The following is a 22,086-nucleotide window of genomic DNA, read 5'->3' on the forward strand; positions in this document are numbered from 1 at the left end:
CCAGTATAGCTACAACACTGGCATCTACCCAGCAATGTGGAAAATTGCCCAAGGAATGGCCTGTACACAAAAAGCAGAACAGGTTCAACCCAGCCAATTACTGCCCCATCAGTCTACTCTCAATCATCAGTAAAGTGATGGAAGGTGTCGTCGACAGTGCCATCAAGCAGCACTTGCTTAGCAATAATCTGCTAAGTGATGCTCAGTTCGTGTTCCGCCAGGGCTACTCAGCTCCTGACCTCATTACAGCCTTGATTCAAACATGGACAAAAGAGCTGAACTCAAGAGGTGGGGGGAGAGTGACTGCCCTTGACATCAAGGCAGCATTTGACCAAGTATGGCATCAAGGAGCCCAAGAAAAACTGAAGTAAATGGGAATCGGGGGGGAAAAACTCTCCACTGGTTGGAGTCATACCCAGTGCAAAGGAAGATGGTTGTGATTGTTGGAGGTCAATCATCTCAGCTCCAGGACATCACTGCAGGAGTTCCTCAGGGTAGTGTCCTAGGCCCAACCATCTTCAGCTGCTTCATCAATGAACTTCTTTCCATCATAAGGCCAGAAGTGGGGATGTTCGCTGATGATTGCACAATGTTCAGCTCCATTCGCGACTCCTCAGATAGAGATGCAGAAATGTAGAGATGTAGAAATGCAGCAAAACTTGGACAATATCCAGGCTTGGGCTGATAACTGGCAAGTAACATTCACGCCACACAAGTGCCAGGCAATGACCATCTCCAACAAGAGAGAATCTAACCATCTCCCCTTGACATTCAACGGCATTACAATCGCTGAATCTCCCACTATCAATATCCTCGGAGTTACCATTGACCAGAAACTGAACTGGAGTAGCCATATAAATACTGTGGCTACAAGAGCAGGTCAGAGGCTAGGAATCCTGCGGCGAGTAACACACCTCCTGACTCCTCAAAGCCTGTCCACCATCTGCAAGGCACAAGTCAGGAGTGTGATGGAATACTCTCCATTTGCCTGGATGGGTGCAGCTCCAACAACACTCAAGAAGCTCGACACCATCCAGGACAAAGCAGCCCACTTGAGTGGCACCCCATCCACAAACATTCACTCCCTCTCTCACCGACACACAGTGGCAGCAGTGTGTACCATCTACAAGATGCACTGCAGCAAAGCACCAAGGCTCCTTAGACAGCACCTTCCAAACCCGCGACCTCTACCAACTAGAAGGACAAGGGCAGCAAATGCATGGGAACACCACCACCTGCAGTTCCCCCCCAAGCACCACACCATCCTGACTTGGAACTATATCACCATTCCTTCACCGTCGCTGGGTCAAAATCCTGGAACCCCCTTCCTAACAGCACTGTGGGTGTACCTACCTCACATGAACTGCAGTGGTTCAAGAAGGCAGCTCACCACCTTCTCAAGGGCAATTAGGGATGGGCAGTAAATGCTGGCCTAGCCAGCGACACCCACATCCCATGAATGAATCAAAAAGAAGTGCAACCTTCACTATTCTGTTAGCTTCAGAGGTATTGACCAACATCTGTGCTCACAGCTTCCTACCAAGTTCCTCTTTCCTTAGAAATTAAATAATGTGGATTTCAACTTGAAATTGACAGTTATACATCCTTTTTTGGGAAATAGAAGGGGAGGAACCTACTTGCAAGAGAGGTAACACTCCCATAAGTAAAAAAAAAACTAGTTATGCAGTTTAGAAACAGTATAGATATTGGAATCACAGTGGATCTTTAGACTCGTTGGATTCATTCCAGCCTTTCTCACAGTAAAGGTACAAGCTACCTGGTGTAGCAACAATAGTTCTCCCCTTGATAGGGATCGAGGTATCACACTAAACTCTGTAGCTGTTTACTCGAGGATTTAAGGTAAATGCTGCTTTAAATATTGATGTATATCTTAAATATTTTACCATAACATTATTTAGATTTAAAACTTGGATTCTCTATTGGGAAGAAGATTATACTTTCTTTTCCTAGAACTAATAACATTGTGATTGTTTTACCCATCAAAGTGTGAGTTGCATGTTTGGTTCGTTAATAAACTTTTATATAATTTCGAAAATATATTGTCTCATAAAGTCTTCTGTATCTCAAATTGAGAACCCATCGCTATACACTCTTTAGTGGGAAGGTACATTATTGAGGAGAGATGCCCAGAATCTTATAATATCCAGGTTGTTTTAATCTGGCTAAAGCTTGTTAAAAAGGCTAACTGGCAGATGGTAATATCTTCTGCTGGTTCCTTTCCTTTGGGGAAAGTCAGATCAGTTCTTCAGACTCATTCAAGTGTCTGTGAGCTCTGTCTATCGCAACCTTAAGTGAGAGTGATCATCTGAAGAGTACGCCTGATCTGGGATGGTCCCAAAAGGGAGCTGGGATTATAATCCACTTCAACCCTTCACCCCTGTGCTTGACGACCTCCACTGGCTTCTGGACCAGCGACACCTCGATATTAAAATTCTCATCCTTGTTTTCAAATCACTGCTTAGTCATGCTGTTCCTTACCTCTGAAAACTCCTCCAGGCCTATATGGAGATCTCTGTGCTCCGCCATTTCTGGCCTCTTGTGTATCCCTGATTTCTTTGCTCCACGTTGGCTACTGTGCCTTCAGCTCCCTAGGCCTCAAGTTCTAGAATTCTCTCCCTAACCCCCTCTCCTGCTTTAAGATACTCCTTAAAACTTACCTCTTTTTGACCAAGCTTTTGGTCACATGTTCTAATATCTCTTAATATGGCTCAGTGCCAAATTTTGTTTCATAATGCTCCTGTGAAGTGCCTTGGGATGTTTTGCTACATTAAAGCGCTGTATAGCACTGTTGTTGTTTGAGCCTGGTGATCTTACTGCTCCTAGGCCTGGCAAGCTACCCCCGGGTTGTGAATGGCACCAAAATGCTACACCAGGAAAACGCCCTATTCAGATGCAAACCAATTTCCAGGCTCAAAAATCTTTTAATTAATGAAGAGTTTTTGTATTGCAATATAATCTGATTTCCTGTATTTTATTAACTCTACCTCATTTTAAAAAAAAAAGTGGAATTGGACTCACGGCTTTAGCTTGTCAGATTATTTGCCTGTGTGTACTATTTTCTGAAGTGACCGTGAGGGCACAGGGTTGACTGCTTAATCTAGTAGCAGTACTACATCTCGGTTCATTACTAATCTCATGGTCAACGGACTCGATTGGGGCAATAAGCAAAGAAACGCCTCTTTCAGACCTTAAGGGATATAGTGCACTTACGGGAAATGTTGTCAGGCCATTGAATAAGAAAACCGTGCTAAAGAACTCAAACCTGTAACAATTATGTAAAATGTTAAGATTTGCTTTTAGTTTTCCGTTGATTGAGAGGTTCTGTTTTACAAACACAAGTTTACCTGTGGGGAACTGCATCTCCATTAGCGGTAAACAGCTGCAGAAAAGTCCAGCCACAGCTTAACTCCCCTTGGCGTCCAGTTGACTATGATGTGAAAGAAGTTCAATTAAAGAAGCATGCAGAACATAAGGGAAATAGATTTTCAGTTCAACTGGCAGCTTTATTCAAGCTCAAACATAATGGGACAGAATAAAAGTGTTGCACTATATATCAAAATTAATTCAAATGATGAAAAATTAAGCCCCGCACAAAAGCACAGATAATTTCGACAATGATATTCATTGAATTAAGCAGACTATTCACTTAAATGAGATTTACTGTATTTCAAAATTAATAAACATTTAATTGAATAAAAATATGTTATATTGCAATCTGATTTTTCTGGAGTTACAAACTATTCATAAATTATCAACAAGCTTTTCATAAACAACTTACATTACGAATGTAGGTAATACCCAGTTCAAAGAGAATGCCAATACCCAAAGACTCGGAATTGGACTTAACAAAACAATCACCATCCAGCAGGCTAGGAAGTATACCAGTAACCTGGAACATTACAGAAAAATAAATAAATATAAATGAAATCTTTAGTTGTTACAGCAATTATAGATTAATAGTGGACAAACAAAACACATCCAATAATGTGTCATTTCTCAGTTGCCATTTACAACTAGTTCAAACAAAATTTATTATCTTACTTTACAAACAAGTGATAAGCATAATGGTATTTCTGAACTTAACACTGGCTTTGGAAATCTAGTTTACTATTCAATCTTCATATTGATGTAACATTGGAACGAAGCTAAACAGTGTCAATGCATGGCACATTCAAGAGCTATGGTTAGAACCATGTAGAAAATTTTAAGAAGCTGACGTGTTTACATCTCAAACAATGGTTTAAAATTAATTCACACATTGGAAGAGTAAATCAGATTGTCTGCCTCATTATTCTCCACATACCACAGGAATGGCGTAATCATCCTAACAGAGAACATCATTGCTTTCTTTTTTGAGCATTTTGCATGAGGGAAATGTTATATATGCCTTGTAATTTTTTATGCCCTTCAGGACCTGCAGATAAATAAGTACCATGCTAAGAAGGATGTGGAGTTTGCACGTCAGAGATGTAAGTCTCCAGCTGACCTGTCAGTTAATGTGACAGCTAGTGACTCATCGAGGCGCTATAAAAGCAGTCAGTAAGTTTTTCTCAAGTTTCAAAGAACAAAGAAAGAAAGAAAATTACAGCACAGGAACAGGCCCTTCGGTCCTCCAAGCCTGCGCCGATCCAGATCCTCTATCTAAACCTGTCACCTATTTTCTAAGGGTCTGTATCTCTTTGCTTCCTGCCCATTCATGTATCTGTCTAGATACATCTTAAAAGACGCTATCGTGCCCGCGTCTTGCTTGCCACCCTGTCTATACCTCTCATGATTTTGTACACCTCAATCGGGTCCCCCCTCAACCTCTGCCTTTCTAATGAAAATAATCCTAATCTACTCAACCTCTCTTCATAGCTAGCGCCTTCCATACCAGGCAACATCCTGGTGAACCTCCTCTGCACCCTCTCCAAAGCATCAACATCCTTTTGGTAATGTGGCGACCAGAACTGCACGCAGTATTGCAAATGTGGCCGAACCAAAGTCTTATACAACTGTAACATGACCTGCCAACCCTTGTACTCAATACCCCGTCCGATGAAGGAAAGCATGCCGTATGCCTTCTTGACCACTCTATTTACCTGCGTTGCCACCTTCAGGGAACAATGGGCCTGAACACCCAAATCTCTCTGTACATCAATTTTCCCCAGGACTTTTCCATTTACTGTATAGTTCACTCTTGAATTGGATCTTCCAAAATGCATCACCACACATTTACCCTGATTAAACTCCATCTGCCATTTCTCTGCCCAACTCTCCAATCTATCTATATTCTGCTGTATTCTCTGACAGTCCCCTTCACTATCTGCTACTCCACCAATCTTAGTGTCGTCTGCAAACTTGCTAATCAGACCACCTATACTTTCCTCCAAATCATTTACGTATATCACAAACAACAGTGGTCCCAGCACGGATCCCTGTGGAACACCACTGGTCACACGTCTCCATTTTGAGAAACTCCCTTCCACTGCTACTCTGTCTCCTATTTCCCAGCCAGTTCTTTATCCATCTAGCTAGTACACCCTGGACCCCATGCGACTTCACTTTCTCCATCAGCCTACCATGGGGAACCTTATCAAACGCCTTACTGAAGTCCATGTATATGACATCTACAGCCCTTCCCTCATCAATTTCAATTTAAATTAAGAGTCAGGCTCTGACATAGAACTTTCAAACTTCAAATTGATTAAATTGCCTTGTTAAACAGGGAGCTGTTTGGCATTGGCAGTTATCCATCAATCATCTGAAAGTAATTGGTTCCACAGGCGTTACTTACTGTAGCAGGAAGTTGCGCTAACTAGTGACTCATCAGAGGCTCTGCAAACGAAGTCAGGTTTTCAAACTGCATGGAGAGACACACGGAGAGGAGACTTCGCCTGAGTGAGACGTAGTTAGAGTGTGAAGGTGGGAATTTAGCAGAGGGGAAAAAGAGGTGCTCCTTTTTCAGCCTCCAGTAGCTGTAGAAAACATAAGTTGCTTCCCAGAATTAGAAGGTAGCCTAGAGACAGCAGCGAGAGTTTGAAGAGTGGTGAGTGAGTCTGTGAGATCAGAGCATTCCAAACAAAATTGACATGTGACGTTACAGCAAAGAACGTAAATGATTCATTGGTGAACATTTTCTCTTTTACTCTATTTAAACTAAGGAATTTGAATTGAGGTTAGTATAACATTAAATGAAATAATAAGAAAAATAAACTTCTGAAACTCAGGAAATTTATTAGTAAGGTGCTGTTAGTAGTAGTAAGCTTTACTAGAAGTAGTAAAGCTCAGTAGTAACGGGGTTTATTAATAATAAATTAAGAAAAATTAATTAATTAACACATAATAAGGATGGCAGGGTAGGTGATGTGTTGCAGCTGCTGTGAGAGAGAGCTGGTGGATGCCAGCATGATCCACAGCAAACACATCTGTAGTAAGTATCTGCGCTCGAGGAACTTCAGCTCAGAATCATTGAGCTGGAGGCTGAGCTACGGACACTGCGATGCATCAGGGATGGGGAAAAGTTACCTGGACACTGTTCCGAAGGCAGTCACATTCCTTAGGATAGGGTCTCCTGATGGTCAGTGGTCAGGGACTGGGTGTAACTGCAAGTCAGGGGATCAAGAAGGCAGAGGTGGAGGAGCCTCAGTCCAAAAGGTTTGAGGTTCTGTCAGCTTGTATGGATGAGAGCGAGGGCTGCAGGGTGGTACAGGAAGCCATTCAAGCAGGGGGGGAGTAAATAGGAATGTAGTGGTGGTAGGGGACAGTACAGTCAGGGGCATAGACACACTTCTTTGCAGCCGAGCGAGAGTGCAGAGGCCTCATTGCCTGTCCAATGCCAAGGTTAGGGACATCTACTCAGGGCTGGAGAGAAACTTGCAGTGGGAGGGGAAGGATCTGGTTCTTGTGGTTCACGTGGGTACCAATGACATAAATATGACTGGAAAAGAGGCTCTGCATAGGAAGTATGAGCAGCTAGGGACTAAATTAAACAGCAGAACCTCAAAAGGTAATAATCTCTACATTATTGCCTAAACCTCAAGCAAATTGGTATAGGGTAAATAAGATTAGAGAGTTGAATACGTGGTTCAAAGATTGTTGTGGGAGAAATGGGTTTCGATTCATAGGGCACTGTGGAAAGTGGAAGATGTACGTTGGGGTAGTCTTCACTTGAACTGTGCTGCGACCAGTGTTCAAGTGAGTACTATAACAAGGGCGATAGAGAGGACTTTAAACTAAATAGTGGGGGCGACAGATCAAATAAGATGTGATAATTTAAAGAGAAAGGAGAAGGCAAGACAGCAAGCCAGCAATAAGGGTAATGATAATCAGAGTGTAGCAGGAAGGGACAGAGCACACAAACTTAAGAGTGCATCAGCAGAAAAGGCTAGAGGTTGTGAAAATAAGACAGAATTAAAGGCACTCTACCTGAATGCACAAAGCGTTCACAACAAGGTAGATGAATTGATTGCACAAATAGAAGTAAATAGGCATGGTCTGACTGCCATTACTGAGACGTGTCCGCAGGGTGACCAAGGCTGGGAACTGAATGCTCAAGGGTATTCAGCATTTAGGAAGCATAGGCAAAAAGGTAAAGGAGGTGGGGTAGCGCTGTTAATAAAGGATGAGATCAGTACATTAGTGACAGAGGATCTTAGATAGAAAGATCAAGATGTAGAATCAGTTTGGATAGAGCCAAAAAACAGTAAGGGCAGCAAACATTGATAGGAGTTGTTTATGGACCACCAAACAGGAGTGGTAATGTGGGGCACACTATTAAATCAGGAAATTAGAGGTGCATGTGACAAAGATAATACAATAATCATGAAGGACGTCAATCTACATATAGACTGGGTAAACCTAATTAGCACTAATGCTGTGGAGGGCAAATTCCTGGAATTATATGAGATGGTTTTCTAGAACAGTATGTTGAGGAAACAACTAGAGAACAGGCTATTTTAGATCTGGTACTGTACAATGAAAAAGGGCTAATTAATAGCCTTGGTGTAAAGTAGCCTTTAGGGAAAAGTGACCATATTATGATAGAATTTTACTATAAGTTTAAAAGAGCTAGGGTCTTAAATCTAAACAAAGTAAATTACAAAGGTATGAGGGGCAAGTTGGCTGTGGTAGATTGGGAAACTACATTAGAAGGTATGAAGGTTGACAGGCAATTGCTAGCATTTAAAGAATTAATGCTTGGTTTACAACAAATTTACATTCCTTTGAGGCACAAAACCCAGCAGGAAACGTGTTCAAACCGTGGCTAACAAGAGAAGTTTGAGATTGTATTAGATCAAGGGAAGAGGCTTATAAAGTTGCCCAAAAAAAGTAGTAAGACTGAGGATTGGGAGCATTTTCGAATTCAGCAAAGGAGGACCAAGGAACCGATAAAGAAAGAGAAAATAGAATATGAAAGTAAATTGGCAAGAAACGTAAAAAACAGTCTAAAAATCTTCTATAGGTAAAAAGGAAAAAAGACTAGCAAAGACAAATGTAGGCCCAATACAGGCAGAGACAGGAGTTTATATTGGGGGATAAGGAAATGGCAGACAAAATAAACAAATATTTTGGGCTGAATTACGGCCGCCGTTCATGCTCCGTGCGCATTCGGCACTCCATATGGAGTTCCAGGTGAGAACCTGGTGGGGAGGGGGGAATAATAAAATAGTCAGGGCAGGAGGGGTGGAGGAGTGGGGAGAACATATTTTATTGGATGTGGGGATGGTGGGAAGGGGTTGGAGGCCAAATGCTCAAAGGTTCGGGGGGAAAGTTTGGGACGGGAACAAATTATTTTTTGAGAATAGATGCCACTTAAGTGACCATTGGGGGGGTTGGGAAGGGCCTCAACATCTTTATTCATTGCCAATAAAACTTCCCGATGACTGCACCTTTAAAAATTAAAACTAATTTGCAAGGGCTTAAAGCCCTTTTAAAATGGCGCTGGCGCCTGTGCAGTGTCACCAGATACCGTTGCCAGGGACGCGGCGGCCGCCCCCTTACGTCATCAGGGCGGCCACTCCGCCCCCTCAATTTAAATGAGCCCCTGCGCGCAATATCACGGGTGCTCAGAGACGACGCATTCGCGCGGGATGCATGCTGTTTTTAAAGTGCGCCGCCGCAAACTGCAACGCATTCACAAAATTCAGCGCTTTGTGTCTGTCTTCACAGAGGAAGATACTAAAAACCTCCCATAAATACGACAGAACTAAGCGAGAATGAGGAATTGAAAGAAATTAATATGAGTAAAAAATACTGGAGAAATTAATGGGACTGAAAGTTGATAAATCCCCCGGACCTGAGATTCTACCTCCCAGAGTGTTGAAAGAAGTAGCTGTAGAGATAGTGGATGCATTGGTGATCATCTTCCAAAATTCGATAGATTCTGGAGTGGTTGCTGAAGATTGGAAGGTAGCAAATGCAGCCCCACTATTTAAGAAAGGAGGGAGAGGAAAAACGAGGAACTGCAGACCTGTTAGCCGGACATCAGTAGGAGGGAAAATGCTAGAATATATATGATAACTGGACACTTAGAAAATAACATTCGTGCAACACAAGTGCCATACAATGACCACCTCCAACAAGAATCTAACCATCTCCCCATGACATTCAATGGCATCACAATTACTGAATCCCCCAGCATTAACACTCTGGGGGGGTTGCCATTGACCTGAAACTGAACTGGAGTAGCCATATAAACACCATGGTGACAAGAGCAGGTCAGAGGCTAGGAATCCTGCAGTGAATAACTCACATCCTGACTCCCCAAAGCCTGTCCACCATCTACAAGGCACAAGTCAGGAGTGTGATGGAATACTCTCCACTTGCCTGGATGGGTGCAGTTCCAACAACACTCAAGAAGCTCAACACCATCCAGGACAAAGCAGCGCCGCTTGATTGGCACCCCATTCCCAAACATTCACTCTCTCCACCACCTTAGCACAGTGGCAGCCATGTGTACCATCCACAAGATGCAATGCAGCAACGCACCAAGGCTCCTTAGACAGCATCTTCTAAATCTGCGACCTCTACCACCTAGAAGGACAAGGGCAACATGTGCTTGGGAACGCCACCATCTGCAAGTTCCCCTCCAAGCCATACACCATACTGACTTGGAACTATATTGCCGTTCCTTCACTGGTGCTGGGTCAAAATCCTGGAACTCCCTACCTAACAGCCCTGAGGGTGTACCTATCCCACATCGACTCCAGCAGCTCAAGAAGGCAGCTCACTGCCACCTTCTCAAGGGCAATTAGGGATGGACAATAAATGCTAGCCTAACCAGTGACACCCACATCCCAGTTTTATTTTATTTTTTTTATTTAGAGATACAGCACTGAAACAGGCCCTTCGGCCCACCGAGTCTTGTGCCGACCATCAACCACCCGTTGATACTAATCTTACATTAATCCCATATTCCTACCACATCCCCTCAATCCCCTACCACCTACCTACACTAGGGGCAATTTACAATGGCCAATTTACCTATCAACCAGCAAGTCTTTGGCTGTGGGAGGAAACCGGAGCACCAGGCGGAAACCCCGCAGTCACAGGGAGAACTTGCAAACTCCGCACAGGCAGTAGCCAGAATCGAACCCGGGTCGCTGAAGCTGTGAGGCTGCGGTGCTAACTGTGCCATGAATGAATAAAAAAAATCGTGGTAGGATTGGGCAGAGTCAATGTGGATTGATGAAAAGGAATTCATGTATGACAAACCTGTTGGAGTTTTTTGAGGATGTAACTAGCAGAATAGATAATGGTGAACCAGTAGATGTGGTGTATTTGGATTTTCGGAAGGCTTTCAATAAGGTCCCACACAAGAGGTTCGTAAGCAAAATTAGAGCACATGGAATTGGGGGCAACATATTGGCAAGAGAAAACAGAGAGCAAGAATACAAGGGTAATTTTCAGGTTGCCAGGCTGTGACTAGTGGGGTACCGCAAGGATCGTGCTTTGGCCCCAGTTATTCACAATCTATATCAGGGTTGTCCAACATACAGCCCGCGGGCCAGAATCCGGCCCGTCAAAGGTTTCCATCCGGCCTGCCAAGGTCGAGAAATGTCCGCTGGAAATCCGCCATTGGCTTCTTCTGACCTGCCAAAACTTTCTGTGACCGACAACGGCTGCAGCTCCTTTCTTGACATGGCAGAAATTCCTTATTGCGCATGTCCTCCTTTACCAAGATGGCGGATGCTCTTCAGTACCTGATGTTCTAGTTCCTTTAGTGTGCGGGCAAACACTGTCTACTTCAGCCACCAAAAATAATGCCAAGTATCTCACTAAATCAGTGTTCAACATAATGATGAGAAAGTAAGCTAATAAATTAGTCTTCTCATTTAAAGCTTGTTCACAAAAATGCACATTTTTTGTTGTTTTGATTAATAGTAAAATAAATTTCTAACACCTTTTTCTTTTTGAAATTTTTGCACCGACTCCCTATATCAGACAAAAATTATCATGTGAGCCCTCACAAGAAAAGGTTGGACACCCCTGATCTGCATCAATGATTTGGATGTGGGAACCAAGTATTTCCAAGTTTGCTGATGACACAAAAGTAGGAGGGAATATAAGCGGGAGGAGGATGCAAAGAGGCTTCAAAGGGATTTAGACAGGCTAATTGAGAGGGCAAGAACATGACAGATGGAATATAATGTGGAAAAGGGTGAAGTTATCCACTTTGGGAACAAAAACAGAAATGCAGAGTATTTCTTAAATAGTGAGATATTGGGAAGTGTTGATATCCAAAGGGACCTGGGTGTCCTTGGTTATGAGTCACTGTGCAGCAAGCAATTAGGAAGGCAAATAGTATGTTGCCTTTGTTGCAGGAGGATTTGAGTACAGGAGTAAAGAACTTATGCAACAACTGTATAGCGCCTTAATGAGGCTGCACCTGGAGTACTGTGTACAGTTTTGGTCTCCTTTCCGAAGGAAGGATATACTTGTGTTACGACCAAGGCAGGAGTAGTGCACTGTTAATTCAGTCCCACTTCTCCACAGGTCATAACATATCAATAAAATTTCCTATTTACCAAAACAGTCAATTAGATACTCGATTTGTTCCCAGAATAAAGCACACAAACCAGGTTTCTTTAATAAACAACAAAATTATCTGTTTATTATAAGCCAAGTCTGAATCAATAATGAAATAAATAGCTAGGTGAATTGAAATATTAAAAGCCCTTTATTTTTTATCCTAGCCCTCACACAAACACTCACATACACAATCGGTTAACCAAGATAAAAAAGGGATTTTTTGTTTACAGCTGTTACAAAGGAATAAAATAAAACTTAGACTGCAGAGAAGATATGGAAGGAAATCATGTGTTTTGGCGAAATGTCCCAAAGTCGAATAGGTGTCTGCCACTAGGAATCTTTCCAGGCGAAGTTGATGAACAGTCTTTTTGGGTAGGCGTTAAAAGAAATTTAACTACAGAAGGCTTCATATAGGTCTTACATCAGGTGTGCAAGAACAAAGGTTTCAGTTCTCACACATTCGATGCAAAGTTCTTTTGAAGATGTAAGGTTTCAGCAAACATTCAGGATTTCTTCAAAATACAGGAGGCAACAGTACAACTTGATGCAGGCTTTTGCTTTTCAACAGCATGGATTCTTCAAAGAGATGCAATAGCTGTCTGAGTTTTCTTCTGATCTCCTGGCAGGTCAATAAGCAAGTACCAACTGTCTCTTTTAGTCCAAAAACCAGCTGTCGCTTAACAGTATAAAATGAAACCAACTTTTTCCACACAAGTCCTATGACAATCATAAATCCTGTCTTGTCACAACACAATCCTCTGCTATGTTTACTTGAAATCATGTGCCTTCCAGTAAAAACTTGCTTACTGGTCAACCTTTTGGTGAGCGTCCTTTTAAAAAAAAAACCCACAAGGTTCAACAATTTCCAGATGATTCAATGTTCATGAAATCCTTTTCCATTTTAAAAAATATACATTCTCAAGTTTTAACAAGAAATGGAAACCTCATAGCACTTGACATAGTGGAAATGCAATGAAGGTTAACTAGACTGATTGCTGGCATGGTGGGATTGTCCTATGAGGAGAGCTTGAGGAGACTGGGCAAGTCTTCTCTGGAGTTCAGAAGAAGCATACAAAATTCTTACAGGGCTTGACAGGGTTGATGCAGGAAGGATATTTCCCCTGGCTGAGGGGTCTAGAACCAGGGCACACAGTCTCAGAATACAAGGTAGGCCATTTAGGACTGAAAATGAGGAGGAATTTCTTCATTCGCAAGGTGGTGAACCTTTGGAATTCTAGAACTCAGAGAGCTGTGGAGGCTCAGTCATTGAGTATGTTCAAGACAGACATAGATAGATTTTTTTAGATATTAAAGATATCAAGGGACAGTGTAGGAAAATGGCATTGAGGTACTTCATCAGTCATAATCAAGCTGAATAGTGGAGTAGGCTTGAAGGTCAGAATGGCTGACTCCTGCTCCTACAAAGGAGGGGGGGGCGAGAGAGGGCGGGGGGGGGGGGGGGTGAGGAGGAGAAGAGAGGGCCGGGGGAAGAGAGGGCGAGGGGGGGGGGGGTGAGAGGGAGAGCGAGGGGGGGGGAAGGGAGAGACAGACACAGATTGACAGAGAGGAGGACACAAGAGAGAGAAAGGAGGAACAGAGTGGGGTGGACACAGAGAGCCAAGACTCAGAGAGGTGTCAGAGGGGGAACAACACAGAGAGAGACAGGCAGAGAGAGAGAGAGAGAGATCAAGATTACGCCTGTCAGATGGATATCTATCCCGTTAATGCCACATTGCTACAGGAAGTGTGCGGGCAGACACTGACTACTTGTGCAAGCAAATAAATGCCAGGTATCGCACTGAATCAGTGTCCAACATAGTGATGAGAAAGTAAGTCAATAAATTAATCTTCCCGTTTAAATTTTCTTCATAAAAAATGTACAATTGTTGTTGTTTTGATTATTCGTAAGATAACATTTTAACGCCATTATCTTTCCAAAATTGTCTCGCCAGCACCTCATGTAAGGCAAAATTTGCAATTTTTTCCCCACCCCACCCCCCAATGTGAAATGGTTGGACAACCCTGGTCTATAGCCTGCTATTTAACATACCTATAGTCCTGCATTGTAGCTATGCCAGGTGACACTTCATTTTTAAATACACCTGGTACTGCTTCTGGCATGTTCTTCCACAATCTTCATTGAATTTGGGTTGGTCTGCTGGCTTGATGGTAATAGTAGAGTGAGGGGTATGCTGCACCATGAGGTTACTGATTGTGATGGAATACAAATCTGCTGCTGTGGCTTTCAGCACCTCATAGATACCCTATTTGTTTAGCTGTTAGATCTGTTCTGAATCTATCCCATTTTGCATGGCGGTAGTGCCACACAACACGATTGAGGGCGTCCTTGTTGTTGAGATGGCATTTATTTTCTACAAGGACTGTGCAGCAGTCACTCCTACCAATACTGCCATGGACAGATGAATATGCAACAGGTAGATTGGTGAGAAAGAGGTTAAATAGGTTTTTCACTGATGTTGGTTCTCTCACCACTTGCCATATGCCCAGGCCAGCAGATATGTCCTGCAGGAATCAGCCAGCTTGGTCAATAGTGGTGCTACAGAGCTACTCTACTGATGGACAATGGAGTTCTCCTCCCAGAGTACATTCAGTGCCCTTGCTGCACTCAGTGCTGCTTCTAAGTGGTGTTCAGCATGAAGGAGTACTGAGTCATCAGCTGAGGGAGGATGGTAGGTGGTAATTAGCAGGAGTGGAATATTCTTCACACTCCTGGACGAGCGAGCTCCAACAACACTCAAGAAGCTCCATACTATCCAGGACAAAGCAGCCCACTTGATCGGTACCAAATCCACCATCTTAAACATTCACTTCTTCCACAACCAACGCACTGTGGCTGTCGTGTGCATCATCTACAAGACACACCACAGCAATTCACCAGCGTTTCTTTTACAGGACATTCCAAACCCACAAGCTCGACCACCTAGAAGAACAAGGGCAGCAAAAGCATGGGAACACCATTGCCTCCAAGTCACACACCATCCTGACTTGGAAATATTTCACCATTTCTTCATCGTCACCGGATAAAAATTGTAGAACTCCTTACCCAACAACCCTGTGGGTGTACCTGCACCAGATGGACTGCAGCGGTTCAAGAAGGGAGCTCACCCCTACCTTCTCAAGAGCAATTAGGGATAGGCAATAAATCCTGGCCTTGCCAGCGACACCCACATCCCAAGAATGAGTATAAACCAAGTGCTTCAGATATAAACACTTCTCTATGTCATAATCATAATCTTCAGGCCTGTGAACATTTGCCAGTGGGAAAAAACTTGTTCTCCACTCAGCATCTCCACACTCTATGTGTAAAACAGATCCCAAGAAATCAGCCTTTATCAGCATTGCAAAACTGTACAATGTTATGTTCGATCCTAATGGACTTCAGGGTTCTTAGGATTCAGAATTAGGTAACAAAGTCTGAAATCATCTTAAAACTAGCTGATAAACATGGTGGGAAATGATACCACACTCACTAAAACAATGACATTCCTACCACCAGTGCAGTCACGCTACAAGTTCACTTTTGCACCAACACTCAACTTGCGAATTGAATGTTAAGGTCCAAGCTGACACCAAAGCATAGATGAGGGAGGCTCCCTCCTCCAGGGAGCTTCACCTTCCGTAATCTGCTGTCAGGTCGGGCCCTGACTCTGGATTCAGACTACATTTATACTATAATTGTACTATTGGTGAAGTACAGTGCCACAGTGAAGTAGAACTTTCTCACACCAACACTTGTAGTGCGAATTCAGCCTTAAACAGTGGCATTTTCACATAAACAAGACCAGAGACATATTGAACAGAAACAATGATTTCAGAGATAAACCTTGGAAGTTGAATATGCAATGATTCCTTGTAAAGTTTCATCTTTGGTGCATTTACTGGTGTACTTCCTGAAACCAATTTTACTTAGGAACAATTCATTTATCCATACCAGTCTATGTTGATGTTTACACTTCACATAAGCAGTAGTCTCAATCTTTGTGCTTCCCCTGTTTCTATATACCTTTATTCCCCTTTCCTTCAATCACAAATCTAACTCATTCTTAAATATTGACACGGACTCTGCTTTATCACTAACTCTGGTAGTGCATTCCACAACCTCACGACCCTGTGTTAAGAAACAAATAGTGGAAGGGAAACCTACTCTTGGAGAAAAGGTCCATGTTTTGGGATTCTTAGGTTGCCAGGTTGCTCTGATTGTATGTATATTGCTGAGAACCTGAAACACATTAACAATGAAGGTAAATAAGTACTAACTATATAATGTGTAACATAAAAAGATCATTTCTGCTTTGACTTATTCCTTGCTTTCCCCAATATATGTTTACACAGACACACACCCTTTGGACTAGAAAAGACAAATTGATTGGTCATCAATCATGGTACAATTTTGGGGTGGCACAGTGGTTAGCACTGCAGCCTCACAGTTCCAGGAACCCAGGTTCGATTCTGGGTACTGCCTGTGTGGAGTTTGCAAGTTCTCCCTGTGACCACGTGGGTTTTCGCCGGGTGCTCCGGTTTCCTCCCACAGCCAAAGACCTGCAGGCTGATAGGTAAATTGGCCATTATAAATTGCCCCTAGTGTAGGTAGGTGATATGGGATTACTGCAGGGTTAGTATTAATGGGTGGTTGTTGGTCGGTACAGACTCGGAGGGCCGAAGGGCCTGTTTCAGTGCTATATCTCTGGAAAAAAAAAAAAAAAATTGAGCAGCATGATCCCAATGTTCCCCTCCCACATAATCTGGGAAAACTAAAAAGATAGAAAAAATCCAAGCCAATTTGGTGGAAGGGGTAGAAAAACTCAACGTAATCGGGAATAGTCAGCATGGTTTTGTGAAAGGGAAATCATGTTTAACCAAATTATTGGAGTTCTTCGCAGGACTAACATGCGTTGTGGAAAAAGGGGAGCCCGGTGACGTACTGCACTTGGATTTCCGGAAGATATTTGACAAGGTACCGCAAAAAAGGTAATTGCACAAAGTAGGAGCTCATGGTGTAGTGGCCAACATATTAGCATGGATAGAAGATTGTCTGCCTGGCAGAAAACAGAGAGCATGCATAAATGGGTCATTTTCTGAGTGGCAGGATGTGACAAGTGGAGTCCCACAGGGGTCTGTGCTGGGGCCTCAACCTTTTACAATTGATATCAATAACTTAGATGAGGGGAGTGATGGCATGGTAGATAAATTTGCAGATGACACAAAGACAGGTAGGAAAGTATGTTGTGAAGAGGACATAAAGAGGTTGCAGATAAGTTGAGTGAGTGGGCACAAACCTGGCAGATGGAGTATGATGTGGAAAAATGCTTCCACTATATTCTGTTTTTTTACTTTAGATTGAGTATTTACAGCTTTTCTCTTTATTGCTACTGTAAAACATGGTTAGCTTGTTCTTGTATAAATACTTTTTCACAATTTGACACTCTGATTTCTACAAATCATACTGAAACCCAAAATTAGGGTCATCAGCTACTCAGCAGTCAAGATTAGTTCTCTTAACATTTTACTAACCTTGCACAGCTAAAATAAACAAATTGTTTTAAATAAAAATGATTTTTAAAAATGTACTTATTTTCCTCCCATTCTTTTCATCTTACTTCTCACTACTAAGTCCTATTCATTATCTTTAAACTTCCAAATATAAAAAACATTACTACACCCCGTTTTCCTCACCTCTCACCCCCCCCCCACCCCACTCTTAACAGTGGGAACAATATCAAAAAAAGTCATCCCTGGCTGACTAAGTATCATTTGCAAGAACTAGTTTTTCAGCTAATCAAGGTTTGAAATTCCAAAGATTGGTTATAGGAACAGAAAATGAAACCGGGCCAGGATTTCCAAGCATCAAACACTCTAGTCATAGAGGCACAGAAAGAGGCCATTCGGGCTATCGAGTCCATGCCAGTTATCTTGTCTGGAGCGGCAGCAGGTTGATTTCATCTGCTACATTAGAGACCGCCTTAAAAAAATTCAACCACATTAGTTAGACATGACTTGCCCTTTACAAATCCATGTTGTCTCCATGTGCAGTTCATTTCTTTTCCCCAAGTGCTCATTTACTGTTCCTAATAACAGGTTATAATACCTTACCCACACCAGACATTAGACTAATAATAATTTCCTGTTTATCTTTCCTACCCTTCTTAAATATTGGCATAACATTGGTGATTTCTCAATACAATGGGACAATTCCTGAATCAAAAGTGTTTTGGAAAATTATGGCAGAATTATCTACAATTTCCTCACTTACTTCTTTTAATATCCAAAGCTGGAAATCATAAAGTTGTAGGTTTAAGTTCCACTAGGGACTTGAGTACAAAATATAGACTGATACTCCAGTGCAGTACTGAGGTGAGGGGGCATTGCACTGTTGGAGGTGTCATCCTTTGGATGAAACATTAAAACAATGCCCTGTCCGCCCTCTTAGGTGGATGCAAAAGGTCCAATGGCATTATGTTGAAGAACAAGGGAGTTCTCTCCGATACCTGCTTATATTTATCCCTCAACCAACATCACTAAAACACATCATCCGGTTTCTATCGCAATGCTGTTTGTGGGACCTACCTGTCTGCAAGTTGGCTGCAGCGTTTCCTACATGCCAACTGTGATTACACTTAAAAGTGTTTAATTGCTGTAAGTTGCTTTGGGACATCTTGATCTGTGGAAGGTATTTTACAAATGAAAGTCTTTCTTTCTTTCAATGGGCTCCATTATAGGCTATGATCCTTGCTAACCAGTTGTCCTCTTTTCAGTCTATCCAGGTGACACTTTGTGCCCAGGTGGTACAGACAACAAACTGCCCCATACAATCGTCTACAAATGAAGGAGGTGACTTACCCTTTGACCATCAAAAAGGCAGAACCGGACCTGCCTGCTTAGCACCTGCACAGCAGACCCAGGCAAAGGAATCATTCTGCAGCTCCACAATGTAAACATGTGTGTAATATGCGTCTTCCTTGGGCGAACCTGCAGATATCAAGAAAAAAAAAATGATAACCTCATATGGATAAAATATATATAAATGTTTATTCTTTCCTTCCTCTCCTGAAAGCTGGGTTATGGTTCTGTGGATACCAGTTGCACTCTGGCACCAAGTTGCCCAAGTGACCTTTCTTCTCATGGGAACATAGACTGTAAGTCGTGGCAACATGGAAGACTAACTGCTGTCCTCTCTCAGGATGAGCACATTCGTCTTCCCACCACTGGCACTCCACCAATGTCCTTGTAGTTGCCTGTCTGTGAGCCAGCCAGCCCAGACTGCTTCTGCCAATGCAGAGGTGATGCAGTCTGAAGTGAGGCCTTCTAGGGCCAAAGCTAGCCGAGGTTTTCCTCCAAGGCCATCTGTAGTCTCCCTCACTGACGGTCAGCAGCCTTCCACCAGCCATGTTGCAGTCACTAGCATAGCATTGTGAGGGAGCACTAGGACAGGCAAAGGCACAAGAAAGACAGGCACTAATGGAATGTACAAAGGTGATTAGTTGTCTATTATATGGAATATTTGATGGCTTGACTTCTAAAATAGGTTTGGAATGTTTGTTTCCTATCAGCTGTTATTTCCACATTGTACCCAAGAGGATGCCGTGCTGGTATGCAACAGAGAGAAAGGTGTGGGACGGTTCAGGAATGGGGAATTGGCATTGACTTCACTGTCACCACAGCCAGATGAGTCAATCGTGGGCAGCCGGTCCAGAAGGGGGATGTGTGAGTCGCCACCTTCCCTCCTCCTCGTAGTGGCAAGGGCTATGCCCTCATAACAGTGAGGTTGCACAGCATGTAGCAGACCACAGCAAATCTTAGCACATGCTCTGGCAAGTACTGCAGAGTTTCTCCAGGATGGCCCAGGCAGCACAAGGGCTCTGCTTGATCACATTTTGGTTGGCAGTATAGTTTTCATTATATATATGCCTCCCACATGTATGGGTTGCGCACCAGAGCCATGAGCTATATTGACCTGCATGATGCCCGAGATATGGTTGCAAACCAGGGGCTGGATTTTCGCATCGGGAGCAGGAAATGGAAGCTGGGACTGTTTCCAGGTCCTGAACCCACCCCCTATAGGGGAAAAACAGAATTGAGTCACTATTTTCACAGAAGAAACGAGTTAATTGCTATGGAGACAAGTTTGGCAGCCAGTTAACAGCAGGTCAACTAAAGTGTGGGACCGATTTAAACTCACCATGGCAGACATTACTGTGGCTGCCTTGTCCCTACAGCGAGAGGAGAGAGTAAGTGGCGCAGTGGTTAGCACTGCAGCCTCACAGCTCCAGGGACCCGGGTTCGATTCTGGGTACTGCCTGTGCGGAGTTTGCAAGATCTCCCTGTGACTGCGTGGGTTTTCACCGGGTGCTCCGGTTTCCTCCCACCGCCAAAGACTTGCAGGTGATAGGTAAATTGGCTGTTGTAAATTGCCCCTAGTATAGGTAGGTGGTAGGGAATATGGGATTACTTTAGGGTTAGTATAAAAATGGGTAGTTGTTGGTCGGCACAGACTCGGTGGGCCGAAGGGCCAGTTTCAGTGCTTTATCTCTAAATAAATAAATAGACTGTCATTGAGCTCTGGGCTGCACCTCTGTATTGCATGATGTCTCAGGAGAGCTGGAAGCCTGGAACCCAGGGAAGGGCAGCCCTTCATTTTTCTGACAACGACTTAGAAGTGATGCTGGCAGCCATGAGGGAGAGGAAGGAGGTCCTCTTCCTGGACAGTGGCAGAAGGCCCCCTCACAGACAAAGCAGGCCTGGGCTGAGATAGCTGCCACTGTTAGTGGCAAAAGTATAGGAAAAGGTTTAACATCTTCATACCTGCTGCCAAGGCAAGTGCAACCCCCAACCCTCAGGATAGGCCTCTGGGTATTCACCCTCCAGCAGACACACTACCTGAAAACCTCAGGGTACATGTTGCTCCTGATGAGAGGGTTGTGTGCCCAGAGCGTGCACTTAAACCTCAGAGTGGCAAAAAACCACAGAGCTGCTGAGGAGCTGTGATGACTGAAACATTCAGCTTCAAATGGATTGGGGCAGATGGGGAGTGGTGGCATAGTGATATTGTCACTGGACTAGTAACCCAGAGACCCAGGGTATTGCTCTGGGGATGAATCCCACCACAGCAGAAGGTGGAATTTGAATTCAATTAATATATCTGGAATTAAAAAGTTAGTCTAATGATGGTCATGAAACCATTGTCGATTGTTGCAAAAACCCATCTGGTTCACTAATGTCCTTTAGGGAAGGAAATCTGCTGTCCATACCTGGTCTGGCCTACATGTGACTCCAGACCCACAACAATGTGGTTGACTCTTACATGCCCTCTGAATTGGCCTAGCAAGCCACTCATTTGTATCTAAAAGCAAAATACTGCGGATGCTGGAAATCTGAAACAAAAACAAGAAATACTGGAATCACTCAGCGGGTCTGGCAGCATCTGTGGAAAGAGAAGCAGAGTTAACGTTTCGGGTCAGTGACCCTTCTTCGGAACTGACAAATATTAGAAAAGTCACAGATTATAAACAAGTGAGGTGGGGGTGGGGCAAGAGATAACAAAGGAGAAGGTACAGATTGGACCGGGCCACATAGCTGACCAAAACGTCACGGAGAAAAGGCAAACAATATGTTAATGGTGTGTTGAAAGACAAAGCATTAGTACAGATTAGGTGTGAATACACTGAATATTGAACAGCAGCAAGTGCAAACCTGAAGAAAAACAACCTGAAAAAAACAGTGGGTAAGCAAACTGAACAAACTAAGATGAAATGAAATAAATGCAAAAAAAGATTGTAAAAAATGTAAAAAGGAATGTAAAAAAAAGGAAGAAAAAATAACTAAAAATGAAAGTAAAATGGGGGGCTGTCATGCTCTGAAATTATTGAACTCAATGTTCAGTCCGGCAGGCTGTAGTGTGCCTAATCGGTAGATGAGATGCTGTTCCTCGAGCTTGCGTTGATGTTCACTGGAACACTGCAGCAATCCCAGGACAGAGATGTGAGCATGAGAGCAGGGGGGTGTGTTGAAATGGCAAGCAACCGGAAGCTCAGGGTC

At 43.2% G+C, this 22,086-nt stretch overlaps 1 protein-coding gene across 5 annotated transcripts in view; it reads right to left on the reverse strand.

The window, feature by feature from the left end:
• nphp1 (nephronophthisis 1) overlaps positions 1-22,086 on the reverse strand; it is a 189,956-nt gene that overhangs the window by 50,632 nt on the left and 117,238 nt on the right. For all 5 annotated transcript variants that reach the window (XR_010972902.1, XM_068027505.1, XM_068027500.1 and 2 more), the window contains 4 exons: positions 18,892-19,020; positions 16,199-16,273; positions 3,800-3,910; positions 3,366-3,448 (listed from right to left, as the gene is read on the reverse strand). Coding sequence is in view for 4 of the 5 variants with exons in the window: in XM_068027505.1 (XP_067883606.1) it covers positions 3,366-3,448; positions 3,800-3,910; positions 16,199-16,273; positions 18,892-19,020 (398 nt within the window). In the remaining variant the exon portion in view is untranslated. The remainder of the gene's footprint in view (positions 1-3,365; positions 3,449-3,799; positions 3,911-16,198; positions 16,274-18,891; positions 19,021-22,086) is intronic.

Source organism: Heterodontus francisci, chromosome 3 (assembly GCF_036365525.1).
Source record: "Heterodontus francisci isolate sHetFra1 chromosome 3, sHetFra1.hap1, whole genome shotgun sequence".
In the NCBI taxonomy this organism is placed as follows: Eukaryota; Metazoa; Chordata; class Chondrichthyes; order Heterodontiformes; family Heterodontidae; genus Heterodontus; species Heterodontus francisci.